This window comes from Patella vulgata, chromosome 5 (assembly GCF_932274485.2).
Source record: "Patella vulgata chromosome 5, xgPatVulg1.2, whole genome shotgun sequence".
NCBI lineage: Eukaryota > Metazoa > Mollusca > Gastropoda > Patellidae > Patella > Patella vulgata.
Genome location: NC_065883.2, coordinates 2,910,723 through 2,927,640, shown reverse-complemented (window position 1 = coordinate 2,927,640; position 16,918 = coordinate 2,910,723). Strand labels below are relative to the sequence as shown.

Genomic DNA, 16,918 nt, shown 5'->3' with positions numbered 1-16,918 from the left:
TCCTCCAAAAACGACACAGTTTGCATCTGACCCAAATTTAATATCTATGGATGACAATGAAAGTATCATAACCAATTCAATGTTATGGCCGTTACCGAACCAATTCAATGTTGTAATTGCCAACCTTTCTTCAATTCTGTTATTTTCAGGGACAAAAGTTTGGCCATAACGTTTGAAAATCTATTTGTCCCCCCCCCTTCAGTTTCTGTGAGTGTATGTCATTATGTATATAAAACATTTTAACGTAGATATCAAACCTCGACCTAATAAGGTATTACAAGACAAACTTCACATTTTATTTTCATTTTTTAACATCTATACATTTTGAAATAATTTTTCTAATATATAATATTTTCACTTTTAACACGAACCTGTATTTCATGTTTCGTATTATTATAAATATATATATATTATGTATATTTCTATATATTTTATTTTATGTTCCTTATGTCATGTATATGAATTGTATGCGGCCCGCAATGGGTGTTATAATACAATAAAATCTTATCTTATCGTATCTTATTCTGTATCCTGGATGCAACATGATCTCTGCAGTACCAATCCATCGTATCAGTTTTTTCCTGGAATGTCTTCACGATCTCCAAGGGTATTCCGATCACGAATGTCCAGAGATAATTAAACGTTATATTTTCAAGACTACCCGAAGTTCGATTTTTGTTTTTACTATTTTCTGTTCTAGACATTTATTTGAGAAGAGTTAAATAAGAACAGGAACCTGGCAACCCCTCCCTCCTGCAAAACTTCCTGGATCCGCCCCTGGATTAACGTCTTACTGTTTCACATCGACCTGCAATGGCCTACTCTAGCTTTTACTTCCATTTCCCACTGTGGTGGGTATCTTTAACGTACTTCCAATAGGAGACTTCGGGTTTTCATACCTTTGAACAACTAGGTGCCATCCCTTGTCAGGCCCTCCATTCTACACCCTTTGTTTGCGAGCCAGCACCACACACCCTGAGCCCTCGGCTAAATCTATTTGTTAAGGCCAGCTCAATTTTTGTCAAGGTCGCTGAGATGTAAATAAATTTAGTGCATGTGATTGTTGGTGAACTTGTAGGTAAGGGTTGGGGCAAGTATTGGGGTAAGTCCAGGGTTTGGGTTAGCGCTAGCCCTGTTTACATCTCGTGACCTGTGACGAAAAATTGAGCTGGCCTTATCATTTAGCACTAACCCTGAGCCCCCTATGCGACACTTACGTTTAAGTTATATTTTATTGAAGTACGGACTATATTGTCGTATAGTAATGATGATACTATATGTGTTGTCCCTGGAATAAACACCTCTAAATACTTCTGTCATCTAATTATATGAATAGGCTAAAGGCCTATTCCACAATATGACCATTGAAACCCGACCCTTGTTGGGGCACTGCACTGTCAGTTATTACATAAACCAATGAATGACATCATTCGGCCATTTTATTACACGCTATACACAAAACAAACCCGCGATCGACAACACGGCCATTCTATCCCATGCAATACACATGACCGATAGCACTCGGTCAATTTATCACATGCAATACAGCCCCATTTTATCACGTGCATTACACATGACCGACAACACTCGGACATTCTATCAATACACAAAACATACAAATAACAACAGATTACAATAAACATATTTTAATACAGTCTGAAATCTCCTTTTATTTCATCCAAGATATACAAGTCCGAATGGCTGAGTTCGATTATAGCCATTAATATCACAGTTTAATATTAAAAGTCGAATTCTGTGAGTTTGGACGCATTATAAGCGCCGCTCGTTGTCTTGGAATGAAAGCAGTTTCATTGAGAACGAGAGGTTGTGATGTTCCCGAGGCAAATAGATAAACAGACATCGGTGATTGGACAACAGTCTGTGTAATGTACATTTCAAACTCAGCGAATTGAAAGTGAAAAGAACCTCCTTTGTAATCCAGTCCAGTGATGTTCCATTGATTGACATTTGGGATGATCTGTGGATCGAATATCAACATGTCGTTTCTGATTCTAAATCCACCATAGCCAAATATAATAGACTGAAGATATCCACCGATTCCTGTATGGAAGTTTACAGCACCGCTACCATCAGCATTCTCAGTCCATGTCTGAAGACAAAAATTTGTTTTTTTATTACAAATGTACATCATAAATTGCTACCTATATGACGTGGGCGGGGTCTAATCTGATCCGAGGTTTGACAAGGAGTATTACCTCCTCCATGTTCCTGAAGCAACGACTGTAAGTTTTACAACATCTAGCCGTTGCTAGTTTAGTCTGAAATTACCAAAACGTTTAGGTAGTTATCTTCCTTTACCACAGACAATTGATACAAACGCGTAAGGGAATCGATTTATTACAGCCGTTGAAATTTTTTTTTTTTAAGTTGTACAACTCACGGAAACTAATAAAAAACAACCTTACATAGCATAATGCAAAAACAAAATGTAAATTATTAAGGTTTGGACTAAGACGTGCTTCACTGCATATTCATGATATGGCCGGGGGCCGTGCGAACTTGTAGTGGAAACCACATCACTTGACTAAATGTAAGACCATTTTATTTAAAGTGTACAATAGGTACACAGTTAGAACAACCCCCTTGCCCGCTTTGAAATTCATTAGAGAGGTTCAGATGTGTTGTAAGAACGATACGAGGTGAAGTCGTTCTCGTTCTCGGAAAAGGTGACACACTTTTATGGTTCAGAAAAATCCGCGATGGTCAGTTCATCGTGAATAGAGTAAAAAGTGCGCTGTTTGAAAGTGAGGATTCGTTTAACCATTTCGCTTTTATTCGACCAGTTAAACAGTGCCTAACAAAGGCTGATTTATGTGTTTCGGTATAATTATGAAAACGGTTGTCTAAAATAGAATTAAATCATCACGGAATTCACTTACGACTTCAGAGGGTCCAAGATGTTTTCCGCTGTGGGGGAAGCCCTCAAGAACTGATGACGTACCATGCAAAAAAGGGAATCACCTCGTCCTCGTTCTCGATTTCGGAGTGGATCAGAACCTCTCTATTATTAATCTTCGAAACCGAATATCAACAGACACCACACAGTTCTGTGCACTCTGATTCAAACACAGATCCTATTTCGTTCCGTTTACTTGTCTTTACTACACTAGGATCTGGAAGAGTTGTTATATTACCGGCGTTTTGGTTGAAGTGAGGGATAAGCCAATGGAACGGTCTATTACAACGACTTCTTGGCGTGCTATGCACGGAACTGTGAGTAAACCACTAGAAACATCAACGCTGATTGATTAATCAATGTCTGACGTCATAGGGTCAAAAGCCGCTCGTACGACCCCTGACACGACCTTCGAGTACAACTTGTCAGATTTTCATGTAGTGTAGGCCATTGAAAGTATAAAAATACGAAATGAAATATACATCTGTATTTTAATCAGATTAAATTCATTGTGAAATGAAATGAAATGGGGTTTAAAGTCCTACTGTTCTGCTCCTATACTGGGCTAATGAAGACGGGCATATGCCATACAGTGTGCTATTAGGGAAATTTTGCCCGGGCAGCGGCACTATCGCCTACTCTTATATCGAATTTCAACTGCCAGGGGATCTTTTACGTGCATTCCAATATATACACGGGACCTCGGTTTTTCGTCTGATCCGAAGGACTAAACAGCTGTCCTTGTCAGGCCCTCCGTTCTGCACCACTGACAAGGGGAAACCACGTCGGAAAATCTAGGTGAACTTTCTCGGCCAATGCAGGGATCGAACACCCGACCTCCAGGCTAGCGAGCCAGTATATTATTCTTAAAGTTACTTACCTGGAATGGCGGTTGAATATTACCAAATTGTTTATTGTAATATTTCTCTGCTAATGTTAGATTTCCTTGTTCTAGCCAGTTAATAGCAAACATCCCCCACGTCATAGCTGGACCACTCGGTGTAACCTGAAATCAATCCCAGATATCTATTCCGTAATCTGTCATTGATATCAATGACGTCATACCATTAAAAGAAGCATATTAGGGAAATGAAAATTGGGTTTAACGTCCTACTGTTCTGGGCTGATGAACCCTATGCCATACAGTGTGTTAATTCGAAATCTAACCCCTAAAGGATCTTTTACGTGCGCTCCAATGTGTACACGGGCCTCGGGTTGTCAGGCCCCCTTCCTACACGGGGGTGGTGGTTGGGGGGGGGGGGGTATCACGCCGGAAATCCCCAGAAGAACGTTCTCGGACAACACCAGGAGCGAACCCGGCCATATCTATTTGTGAAGGTCGCTGAGATGTAAAAAAGGTTAGGGCACGTGGTTATTGGTGACTCGTAGGTTAGGGTTTGAGTAAGCATTGGGGCTTAGAGTTAGGGTTGGGATAAGCGCTAGCCCTGTTTAAATCTCGTGACCTTTGACTAAATTTGAAGTTGACCTTATCAAATAGATCTAACCAAGCGAACTCGAGACATTAGCACAATAAAACATGACGTTGTTTACAGACGCTGACAACCTAATGACGTAGTTTAAAGATACAATAATTAGTACAAATTAATCATGACATAGTGCATAAGTTATATATTACAATTAGCACAATAAAGTATGACGTAGTTTGTGGATATTATAATTAGCACAATAAGGTATGACGTAGTTTGTATAATTAGCACAATAAAGAATGACGTAGTTTGTGGATATTATAATTAGCACAATAAAGCATGACGTAGTATACATACATTAGCATAATAAATCAGATCATTTTGTTGTATAGTTTTATTGGGTGATTGAGACATCAGAGGAAATCCTATTAATATGACGTCACCTTGTTTTACAATTTCACCTGAAATGTTCAAGAATATAAAATTAGGGTTTTTTAAATCCTTTTGCGTGGCATCTTAGTCAGCAGTGACCGCCAAATCCCGTCACTTCATCCTTAGATTTATTGGTTTTTAAATGAAATGGGCTTTAATCACTCGGCAAACCTCAGCAGGTTCCAGTACCCAACAACTAGCCACGGCTGTATGATGAAGTCTGCCATTGAAACTCCTTTCAGAATGTTTTATCGTACAAAGATTTCAAAGCCATTTTTCTTTTAAGTTTATCCGATGTTCTTTAAACAAGGACAATTTGCACTGAAATTCTATACACTCTTCGAACGACACAATTTTGAGAACTTCTTTCTAAAAGCTGAAAGTTAAACCGGCGTCGCATTGCAATTGTATAGGTGTGGGTGCATATCACTTACCGTCATAAAGCCGAGGCTAGATGTAGAGAACCGGAATCTGCAGAAAATGAAATGAAATGAAATGGAGTTTAACGTCCTACTGTTCTGCTCCTAACCTGGGCTAATGAAGACGGGCATACGCCACACAGAGTGCTATGAGGGATATTACAACTGTCAAGTGTACACGAGACTCCGGGTTTTCTCAATCGGTAACTAAATGTCGCTGTGCCAATACCTAGACTAATGGATTCATTGAATCATGCTCTCGACAATTGACCCACCTCTAGAATAACCACCATATTCTGGATGGTAGAAATATTGACCTACCTCTGGGTGGTAGAAATATTGACCTACCTCTGGATGATAGAAATATTGACCTACCTCTAGGATAACCATCATATTCTGGATGATAGAAGTATTGATGATTATCAATAGGTATGTACATGTTATCTATAATACTCTGCCATAAAGTTGGTGGTGTTCGTCCTGTTTTCACGGCAGCCATCTGCCCAGTCATTAAAGTAATCCGAGCTATAGTATTAATGTATACAGAGTTATTCTTGTGGTAGTGATACTCATCAGGTCCCATGACATCTAAAAACAAAACAAGAACCGCCATTTTATAAATTATTACCATAGAAAAGGTTACTGAAATGGCATTTTTGGAAAAGATGCGTTGGTTCGAGGTTCAGTATCGCTGGCTTCGATGAATTCTTGTACAACATTAATATAGACAATTAAGGTAACGCCCATGGCCCCCATTACTAAAATACTACAAAAACTGCCATTTTATAATATTATATAGCACATTACCGTAGAAACGCAAATGGCTTTTTAGGAAAAGGTATGTGCCTATAGACTTGGTGTATATCATTACGGTTATGGTACAATACTACGACTAGACCCCAAAGGTTATGGCCCACGTGACTAGGAAGGGTAGACATTTCCTGTAGATCATGAAAGATGAGGTCCACGTGAGTAGGAAGGGTAGACTTCCTGTAGATCTTGAAGGATATGGTTCACGTCATTAGGAAGGGTAGACTCCCTGTCGATCATGAAGGATATAACCTACGTGATTAGTAAGGGTAGAATTCCTGTAGATCATGAAGGATATGGCCCACGTGATTAGGTCGATAGACTTCCTGTAGATCATGAAGGTCTTGACCCACAGGGGGATACAAAGGGCGAGATGCATTCCGCAAGACCGCTTAATCACGTGGCCGTAATCATAACGATCTACACTTGTGGCATTCCATTTCAGAGATTTTTCTTTAGTTTGGCCCAAATTAAAGACACGATACGTTCAATAGAGCCAACATTTTTGAAATTGCAACAAATTGTTCAGAAATATACTGTTTACAGAGAAAACAAAAAGAATGACGTACCGAGTATTTCGTATTTTTTTGTTTGTTGATTCAAGGTGACACGTGCCGCCCAGAACGTTGCTAGGTCAATGAGAGCTTCTGCACCACGATCTTTTACCAGGAAGTCGTCATCTGTAGTTAGCAACCAATACTGACGTAATGCGAAAGCTACGTCAGCTGAAATGTGGATTTCGTTGGTGGAACATGTCTCTGACGTAGATGTAGGTAGTCCTGTAGAAATATATTATTAAAACATAGGAGTATTGAAATGGTGTGTAACGTGTCTCCATCCACTGACCAAATAAAATCCGGTACATCCCAGGTAATGTTGCCCGGACTGTGGCATTTCTGCCTCTGGTTCATCGAATTGTGTCGATTTGCATGTCAATAAGTACACTCGTGGACTAGACGCCTAACGTTGCCAGCTTCCCAGAAGCTCCGCCATTATCACTTTCTCGGCCAATAGCAGAATAGAATCCGGGATCTACTGTGTGTAGTGAGTCGTGCAATGACGCGATTTGTTGTTACAGCTCGTCTAAATACAATTCCTCTACATTTCTGTTATGGTATCATTGACTTTGGTATTACGAGGTTGATGCATCTAAGTGTCTAACAGAAAGCACACGAATTTGACCCGGTTTATAAATACTGAATGGTTTTGCGGCGATGCATTTACCATTGAAATTTACCTGTATATGCGGATTCCCAGGGATACATGGCACCGGGAAACCCCCTCATCTTCGCCAACCGTCGAGCAGCATCTAGTTTTCTTAGTCTAGATTGAACGATCAGTTTTCCCACATCAGCATGCAGCATCATGATTGGTGGAAACATCCACGTGTCTTGATCCCAAAACACGTGACCGGAATAATCCTGCGACTGAAATGAAGCACAATAAAGCGCTTTGAAGACTGGCAAGGATGGAAAAGCATGTGAACAAATTCAACCGGTAGAGCGTTTTCAAAATTTTGCTGTTACGGGCAAAAATGTCGTATAAATTTGGGGCAGACCACCATTAATTTCCCAGAGACTTTAATTAATATTCTGGTCTCCTCTCACAGCTACAACATTTCGCAAAATTTTGATGGTGCATCACAGACAGGGCATATCTTTGCTCAAAGTTTGTAGGAGGTTGACCACTGAAATTTTGAGAATGTATCCAACCGCTTAGCTCTGTTAGCCATCTGCCTCTAAACGATGAATATTTACCATAATCTGTCAGAAAATGTCGGACCAAACCCTCTCCTTCGACTCTAGACCAAAACCTCAAGAAAAATGGCCATATTGAAAGGAGGTCTGCCTGCAATTGTTATACGATTTTAAATTTAGAATGGATTCCGCCTGAGGGTTCGGCAAACTATACCAGCAAGTTTGATTTTTTCCCCCAAAAAATGTGACCTAACGAGCATTTACAGGGTCTACAGTATTGGCGGGATCGTTATTACCTAGAAAGCTCAAGGATGAGCAGCTACTGTACTATTGCTGGGTGGTCTGGTAATATTCCTGGTAGAATCAGGACTAAAGGAATTAACTTTCTATTGAATTGGACGAGTAGGTTTCTACACGAACTTTCGGGTATTTTTTCGTCCCTATTGAAGAAATTAAGTGGTTACCCAGACCTGGTTGCCCCCGTAACAGCTCAAGGGTACTTAAATTTGCAGAGAACTCTGTGTCACTTATTTTTTGATTAAGAATCGGCTTACCCAGTTCTTTGTTGTCATGTTTGAAAATGTTTTTTGGAAAAATATGCTAGTTATATGGGGCGTAAATTGACCGATTGGTCCAGAGATATTCCGGTCAATTGTTTAACACATGCGGTCATGGTCGGCATATATTGCCGAGTTGGAATCCATACTCTCAGCTTATAAAATCCTTTATATATGTTGTTTTGGAAAACATGCTAGTTTTTGGGGCGTAAATTGACCGATTGGTCCAGAGATATTCCGGTCAATTGTTTAACACATGCGGTCATGGTCGGCATATATTGCCGAGTTGGAATCCATACTCTCAGCTTATAAAATCCTTTATATATGTTGTTTTGGAAAATATGCTAGTTTTACGAAATAACAATTGACCGATTGGTCTCGAGATATCCCGGTCAATTGTTAAATAAAGGCGGTCATGACCGGCATATATTGCCGAATTGGAATCCCTGTTCTCACCTTATAATATCCATGTGCTAATCCACCAGGTGCTAATCCCATGAACGGCCAATTAGCCTCGTCAGGATGGACAGGTAGAGAGCTGAGTAGATAATACAGTGAGGCGTAGATTATTTGGCCTATTTTATTATTATTTGCTAGTACATCAATACGACCCTTGTTCCAAAGATCATTCCAGGCGTTGATGTGTTCATGTCGAAACGTGTCATTCACAAATAAATCACTAGCTGAAATAAACAATTCCACATATGGTCGTGCTCATAGCGCTACAAAACACACAATCACTCTTACAAATATTTCTCAAATAAGTAACTGGGTAAGACGGTGGCTCGTTGGCCTGCATTGGCCGTTCCGAATACCTGGTTGTACGTGACCAACCTCGTGGGTTTTCTCCGGGTCCTCCGGTTTCCTCCCACTGCTAAAGACCCCTAGGCGCAAGCGAATTATTGAAATAAAATTTAACCATATGTTAGTCTCGAAATGACCTAGTTTGTGTCGAGGAGATGTTAAACACCCCCCTCTCTCTCTCTCTCTCTCTCTCTCTCTCTCTCTCTCTCTCTCTCTCTCCTCCTCCTCTCTCTCTCTCCTCTCTCTCTCTCTTGCTCTCTCTCTCTCTCTCTCTCTCCTCCCCTCTCTCTCTCTCTCTCTCTCTCTCTCTCTCTCCTCCCCTCTCTCTCTCTTGCCCTCTCTCTCTCCTCCCCTCTCTCTCTCTTGCTCTCTCTCTCTCTCCTCCCCTCTCTCTCTCTCTCTCTCTCTCTCTCTCTCTCTCTCTCTCTCTCTCTCTCTCTCTCTCTCACTCTTTCTCTCTCTCTCTCTCTCTCTCTCTCTCTCTCTCTCTCTCTCTCCTCCCCTCTCTCTCTCTCTCTCTCTCTCTCTCTCTCTCTCTCTCTGCATTGGCCGAGAAAGTTCATCCAGATTTCCCGGCGTGGTTCCACCTTGTCAGTGATGTAGGGCGGAGGGCCTGACAAGGACAGCTGTCTAGTCGTTCGGATGGGACGAAAAACCAAAGTCCCGTGTACACGTTGGCGTGCCCGTAAAAGATCCCTTGACAGTTGGAATTCGATATATAAGAGTAGGCCGTAGTGCCGCTGTCGAGGAAAAATTTCCCTCATAGCCCACTGCATGGTTTATGCCCGTCGTCTTTAGCCCCGTTCGGAGCAGAACAGTAGGACGTTAAACTCCATTTCATTACATATTACTTACCCCTTTGATGGTAATAAGTAGCCTCTGTTTTGTTGACACCAAATGCCGCGAAGAAGTAGACGGTTTCCGATTTTATAAAGGCCGGAACTGTTATGTTGTTTAGTATATGGTCGTAAACTAAAGCTACAGGTGTTGTTGGTTTGATGTCAGGATATTCAGCTATCAAAGTTTCACCAGTTGTTGTACTATAAACCAATGATATAGGAATATAACAAGCTGGATCAGCTATGATCCCCGTCCAGCCTTTAAACTTAATTGAAGTACATTCAAAGTTTTATCAAAATCCAACCAGTTTGCAATTAGGCAGTAATAGAATGAAATGAAATGAAATGGGTTTGAACGTCCTACTGTTCTACTCCGACTGGGCTAATGGAGACGGACATAAGTCATACAGTATGCTTTGACGAGACTTTTGCCCGGATAGTGGCGCTACGACCGACTTTTACATCGAATTCCAACTGTCAAGGGTTCTTTTAATGTGTACACAGGCCCTCAGTTTTTGTCCCATCCGATCGACTATACGTTGACCCTCTCCAGGTTCTCTGCCCTGCACCACTGACAAGCCGTAACCACTTCGGAAGATCTTGATGAACTCCAGTTACATATGCTACTGTAGTAAAGTGGTACTATGTATAATATAAACTTATTGATGGCCTGGTAAGGAAAAGCGTCTAATCATTCGGAAGGGACAAAAACCCGAGGTTCCGTGTACACGTTGCTTGCACGTGAAAGAAACCTTGACAGTTGGAATTCAGTTGCATAGTCCATTATAGGAGCAGAGGGCGTTAAACCCATTTGATTTCATTTCGCTTTCTGGGCCACACTTCCTCAAAACACACTGTATGGCTTAAGTCTGTTTTCATTAGCCCAGTTGGTGCAGGAAAGCAGTACGTTAAACTCCATTCCATTCATTCATCGTTGCTAAGTGGGTAAGACGCTGGCTCGCTAGCCTGGGGGTCACGTGTTCAATCCCTGCATTGGCCGAGAAAGTTCATTGGGATTTTCCGACGTGGTTTCCTCTTGTCAGTGGTGCAGAACGGAGGGCAGCTGTCTAGTCGTTCGGATGAGACGAAAAACCGAGGTCCAGTGTATACATTGGCATACACGTAAAAGACCCCTTGGCAGTTGGAATTTGATATAATAGTAGGCCATAGTACCCCTGCCCGAGCAAAATTTCCCACATAGCACACTGTATGGTGTATGCCCGTCTTCATTAGCCCAGTCGGAGGAGAACAGTAGGACGTTAAGCCCCAATCATTTCATTTTTCCATTCATTCATTCATTCATTCATTTCATTATGCCTACTTACTATGTATAATCTTTATCTACTACTGGACCAAAGTGAATATCATCACTTGTTTTTCCTGTATTAGTGTGAAAGTTGATGGTTAAATCTGTTAAACCATCTTTCTCTATATCTACCTCTACCGCCATTACTCTTGTTAAAATACGATGAGCATACGTTCTTATCTCTATTCTATAATCTTCACCAAAAAATCTCTCTCTAAAAATACCTGTAATAAAACACTATATAATATACCTCTAATAGTACACCAGTAATAATACACTATATAATTTACCTGTAATAATACACCTGTAATAATATACCTGTAATATACCTGTAATAGTACACCTGTAATAATATACCTGTAATATACCTGTAATAGTACACCTGTAATAATATTCCTGTAATAGTACACCTGTAATAATATACAAGTAATAGTACACTATGTACTACACCGGTAATAGTACACCTGTAATAAGACATCTGTAATAATACACCTGTAATAATACACCTGTAATAATACACCTGTAATAATATATACTATTCAAAAAAAGTAGGGGATATTTGATTTTGGGGGCATAATACTAAAATATGCAAATGACTACGAAAAAAGTCACTATAGAACCTAACAGAAGAAACATTTCCAGTTACATGTGACGCCCAAACGCACCAATAGCTACCGCATGGAATGCAGGTGATGCTTGGGATCATCATGGGGGTCCAACCCAAGATTTTCACAACTCTGACTTTGAATGTTACAGTCATTGTGGCATTGAATTCCAGGGTGGAAACATCAGTTTAATTGTTTTAGTGACCAGAAAACAAATTTTGATATGCGTCGGCTTACCCAAAATGAAAGGTTACGTGCCCTTGGCATGCTACAGATCGGCACAACACAGGCGGTTGTGGCGCGGACGATGAATGTTTCTCAGTCTGTCATAAGCAGGCTATGGTCCAGATACCGTGATACACAATCTGTACAGGACAGACCACGCTCAGGTCGACCAAGGGCGACAACTCAAGCCCAGGATCGATTTATCCGTACCTTGGCCTTGAGAAATCGTGTCATCACAGCAAATCAGATCAGCGCTCGTCTTCAAACAGACACTGGTGTGAGAGTGAGTGGCCAGACGATTCGGAATCGACTGCATAGGGGTCACCTTCGCGCCCGACGTCCTCGCGTGATCCCTTGTTTGAGAGATCATCACATTCAGGCAAGACGTCGTTGGTGTAGGGATCGTCAACACTGGGATAATCGACGCTGGAGCAATGTGATGTTTTCAGATGAGTCAAGGTTCACTGTTGATTTTTTGGACATACGTAGGAGGGTGTGGCGTCGTCGAAACGAGCGCTTCCAAGACGTTAACGTCATCAGACATGATCGATTTTGGGGTGGTTCTGTTATGGTGTGGGGAGGCATCACTGTTGCCGGAAGAACGGCTTTACATGTTGTTGCAGGGCGTGTTACAGGCCAGTACTACCGGGACAACATCTTGGCAGTCCATGTTGTGCCGTTCGCACAACGCAAGATGTCACAGGGCCAGGATCGTTATAGGTTACCTCCAACAACAGAACATCACCACATTACCTTGGCCAGCACTGAGTCCCGACCTCTCCCCCATCGAGCATGTCTGGGACATGCTTGGACAGGGGTTACGTCAACGTCAACAACGTCCTGCCAATGTCCAAGAACTTGCTGCTGCGTTGCAACAGGAATGGGACAATCTGGACCAAAATGACCTTAGACGTCTCATTAGGAGTATGCCACGTCGGATCAATGCTTGTTTGGCAAACAGAGGAGGATTTACCCGTTACTGACTTGGTTGTGATGCTGTGGTAACTTTGCTGTTTGACCCCGGGTATCATTTTACCCTTATAATGGTCAGTCTGTGCCTTACTTAGTCTAACGATCATTTGGAATAAATCGATGAATGTGAACTTCATTTCATTTTGTCATTTGTTTCTTCGTCAGTTTCATTAGGTGATTTTAATAACACTTAAAAATCAAATATCCCCTACTTTTTTTGAATAGTATATCTGTAAGAAATTATATATTGAAAAAAAAAAACATAGTCCCGTGTAAAATTAGAAATGGCGCTGTCAGGGCAAAATTCTTCTTTATAGTCTGGTTAGTAAATAAAAGTAGGACGTTAACCCACATTTCATTACTTTACATCAAGTCTATCACAGAACACTGTGTATCTTTAAGGCGTGACTCAGTTAGTAAGGCACGGTTCTCTCGGTTGATCGGGGCTGTTCCTCGCGGTTTTCAGGCATGGTTCCCCCTGTCAGTGATGCATGACGGAGGGTCGGACAAGAAACAGCGTCTAGTCGTTCGGGTGGGACGAAAAAAAAGGTCCCCGTACATACTGGTGTGCACGTAAAATAACATTTGACAGTTGGAATTCAATGTTCCTCATGGACACTATATACAGTATGTTCGTCTTTGGAACTTAAACCCCATTTCATTCAGTCATTCACTCATTATAACTAATACCCACCGTTTTTCATGTCTAGTAAATATTTCTTTGTGTAGGATCCATTTGACGTTTTAATCGAGTCTACTATTAAACTAACAATAGAGGGTATCCTGGCTCTATGACTGCTGGTGTTAGCACCGTTATACAATCCGTTCATACAGATGGTGTCGCTGTGTATTACTGTTGCGATATGGCCGTTACCGATCTCAGGTAGAAGTCGCGGGTCGGATGGTAGTCTGAAATAAATACAGATTGTACACAGAGAGAGAGAGAGAGAGAGAGAGGGAGAGAGAGAGAGAGAGATTCTCTGATTCATAATGTCTATCTTATCATTTATTGTATAAAATGAAGGGGATTGGGGCGTAACATCGGTTAAATACACGAAGTTTCCAATATAAGTTACTAACGGTTGACCCGACCTAGCACTAGTATAGCCATGAACCGGAAGTAGCATAGCTCCGAAACCGGAAGTGGTATTTCATCGCCACCAGCCCTTAGTTACTCCGCGGTCGGAGCTACCTTATGAACCTAACTTCAGCCTGGGGATAACCGCAGTGTAGCCGCCAACCCTGAACAGACAGACAAACAGTCAGACTAACAAACGACAGTCACAAATATTAGTATAGATGATTGTGCTTTAGAATTTGATACATGTACCATACTGACCCACTATGATCATTGTTTTCAGCGGTTTTGGGGTGGCTTTGGTGCTGAAACAATCTGTTTCAAAGGCCTCCTTATCACTCTGTGTGAGATGACTGACCTTTATAAGGTTCATATTCATTCACACGGCGTCCATCATAGGCTCGATAGCTTGTACAATGTTTCTTCAGAAACCAAAATATCAGAAGCGACAACGAAGGACGCATTAGCGCCACCAACACCAAAAAACCCCAGCGAAATCAACTTTGTACATAAACCTGATGTATTGCATGTATTTTTAATAAAACTAGGAAATACCACGAACTAATTTTTCATCATCCTAGGTCAGTGCTTATATGAAGACTTAACCTCTCCCCCAAATTCTTAAACCTAACTCTGGACCTAGCCCTAACCCTAATCTACAATCTCGCCAACAATCACGTGCCCGAACCTTATTTACATCTCAGCGACCTTGACAAACATTGAGCTGATCTTAACAAATAGATTTAGCCAGTTTGATGCTAAAATACTCACTTATCTGTCTCTATAATGGCGGGGTCTCCAGGTATATCATCATATTGAAAAGAGAATTTGTTTTTACATGGAACCTCTATTCTAGTTGGACCATGAGATCGATAACATTTCTGTTTTACGTTTTGTGTCTCTTTATTTCTTGTTATTTTCACATCTTCGGGTGATTCTGAAAGTTTATTTCTGTCTAGGTCAGCTCCTTCAACAACCATAGCCGTTGATTTCTCACTCCCTCCATATTTCAAAGGAATCAGCCTGTCACCACTGCCTTGTCCAGATTCTTCAGTCCTAGTTCTTGATTTCTCACTTCCTCCATATCTCAAAGGAATCAGCCTGTCACCACTGCCTTGTCCAAATTCTTCAGCCCTAGTTCTTGGCTTCTCACCGCCTCCGTGTTTAAATGAAATCAATCTGTCACCACTGCCTTGTCCAGATTCTTCAACCCTAGATCTTGGTTTCTCACCGCCTCCATATTTAAAAGGAATCAATCTATCGCCACTATTGTTGTTTGCGTAAGTGTAAATGCCCGCCATTAGAATGGCTATCATCAATCGCGACCACAGGGCTATCTTGATTATCATTTTTACGTATCATAAGTTATACTATATATCTATGAAACAATATAAAAATATTAGGGAGGGTTGAGAGAGAGAAATTGGATTTAACTTGACACATAACTTAATAACAGTCCCGTTTGTCTAACTAGACGAAACTAATAATATCGCACAATTTTATTTCAGTTATTCGTTTGCGCATAGTGGCAACCGAGTTACCCGGATAAAACCTGCGACAAAAAGGTGTGTGTGTGTGGGGGGGGGGGGGGGTAACGTCCACTCGACAAAAACCTACGATAAAGGAAAGCTTCTAATTGCTAGCCTACATATCCCAGCTGGTGAAGAAAATCAGGACGTTATCGCCCTAACCCGTGTACAAATCACCCGACAAAACAGATAAATAATCAACTGAAACTATATTATCATCACCTAGTTCTCGGCTAAATCTATTTGTTAAGGCCAGTTCAATTTTTGTCAAGGTCGCCTAGATGTAAATGAGGTTAGTGCACGTGATTGTTGGCGAGATTGTAGGTTAGGGTTAGTGTAAACATTACGGCTAGGTCCCCAACATCATGGATTTTCTCCGGGTCCTGCGGTTCCCTCCCACTGCTAAAGACCCCTATGCACAAACGAATTATTGAAATAAAATTGAACCATGTTAGTCCCAAAATGACCTTTGTTTGTGTCGAGTGGACGTTATATCCCATTTCTCTCCCTCTCTCTGTTACAATAATACACCATGTCTTGATTATCCATTTCGTGACCTATGACGAGGGTTAGGGTGAGAATTGGGGCTAGGGTTAGACTAAGGGTTGGGATTAGCCCTAGCCCTGTTTAGATCTCTTGACCTATGACGAAAAATTGAGCTGGCCTTATCATTTAGCACTGACCCATAGTTATCTTTGTACACCATTAGCGTAATGACATAAATTGATCAAATGAAATGAAATGAAATGGGGTTTAACGTCCTACTGTTCTGCTCCTAACCTGGGCTAATGAAGACGGGCATACGCCATACAGTGTGCTATGAGTGAAATTTTGTCCGGGCATCGGCGCTACGGCCTACTCTTATATCGAATTCCAACTGCCAAAGGATATTATACGTGCACGCCAATGTGTACACGGGACCTCGGTTTGTCGTCCCATCCGAACGACTAAACATCTGTCCTTGTCAGGCCCTCCATCCTTCATCACTGAACTTTCTCGACTAATGCTGGGATCGAACACCCGACCGCCAGGCTAGCGAGCAAGAGTCTTACCCACTTAGCCACGTGATAAAAAAAACGCTTTCATTGAAGAACACAAGTTTTATCAACGAATGTATCACCAGTGGTCATTTTATAGGCCTATGGTCTTGTCTCGCTCATAAAATAGAATAAACGTGATAAAAAAAACGCTTTCATTGAAGAACACAAGTTTTATCAACGAATGTATCACCAGTGGTCATTTTATAGGCCTATGGTCTTGTCTCGCTCATAAAATAGAATATTCCGCGTTTGAATCTTGGC

The 16,918-nt window shown here is 41.3% G+C and overlaps 1 protein-coding gene across 1 annotated transcript; it reads right to left on the bottom strand.

Moving 5' to 3' along the window:
• Positions 1 to 1,700: 1,700 nt before the first annotated feature.
• Positions 1,701 to 15,458, bottom strand: LOC126821019 (protein-glucosylgalactosylhydroxylysine glucosidase). Its single transcript, XM_050549269.2, has 11 exons — positions 14,860 to 15,458; positions 13,705 to 13,919; positions 11,228 to 11,432; positions 9,919 to 10,103; positions 8,716 to 8,942; positions 7,243 to 7,432; positions 6,575 to 6,784; positions 5,571 to 5,783; positions 4,702 to 4,805; positions 3,798 to 3,923; positions 1,701 to 2,110 (listed from the first exon to the last, which is right to left on the bottom strand). The coding sequence occupies exons 1-11, from the start codon at positions 15,435 to 15,437 to the stop codon at positions 1,727 to 1,729; spliced, it is 2,637 nt and encodes an 878-aa protein (XP_050405226.2). The 5' UTR covers positions 15,438 to 15,458; the 3' UTR covers positions 1,701 to 1,726.
• Positions 15,459 to 16,918: the final 1,460 nt, after the last annotated feature.

What these genes read in the sequence shown, in the direction of transcription:
- LOC126821019 (XM_050549269.2), bottom strand. Translation starts at nt 15,437, where the DNA reads ATGATAATCAAGATAGCCCTGTGGTCGCGATTGATGATAGCCATTCTA. An exon ending in TAGCACATGGATATTATAAG is followed by an intron (nt 7,433 to 8,715) that starts GTGAGAACAGGG and finishes GCTTCATTTCAG; the next exon opens with TCGCAGGATTATTCCGGTCA. An exon ending in ATATTCAACCGCCATTCCAG is followed by an intron (nt 2,111 to 3,797) that starts GTAAGTAACTTT and finishes TTTTGTCTTCAG; the next exon opens with ACATGGACTGAGAATGCTGA.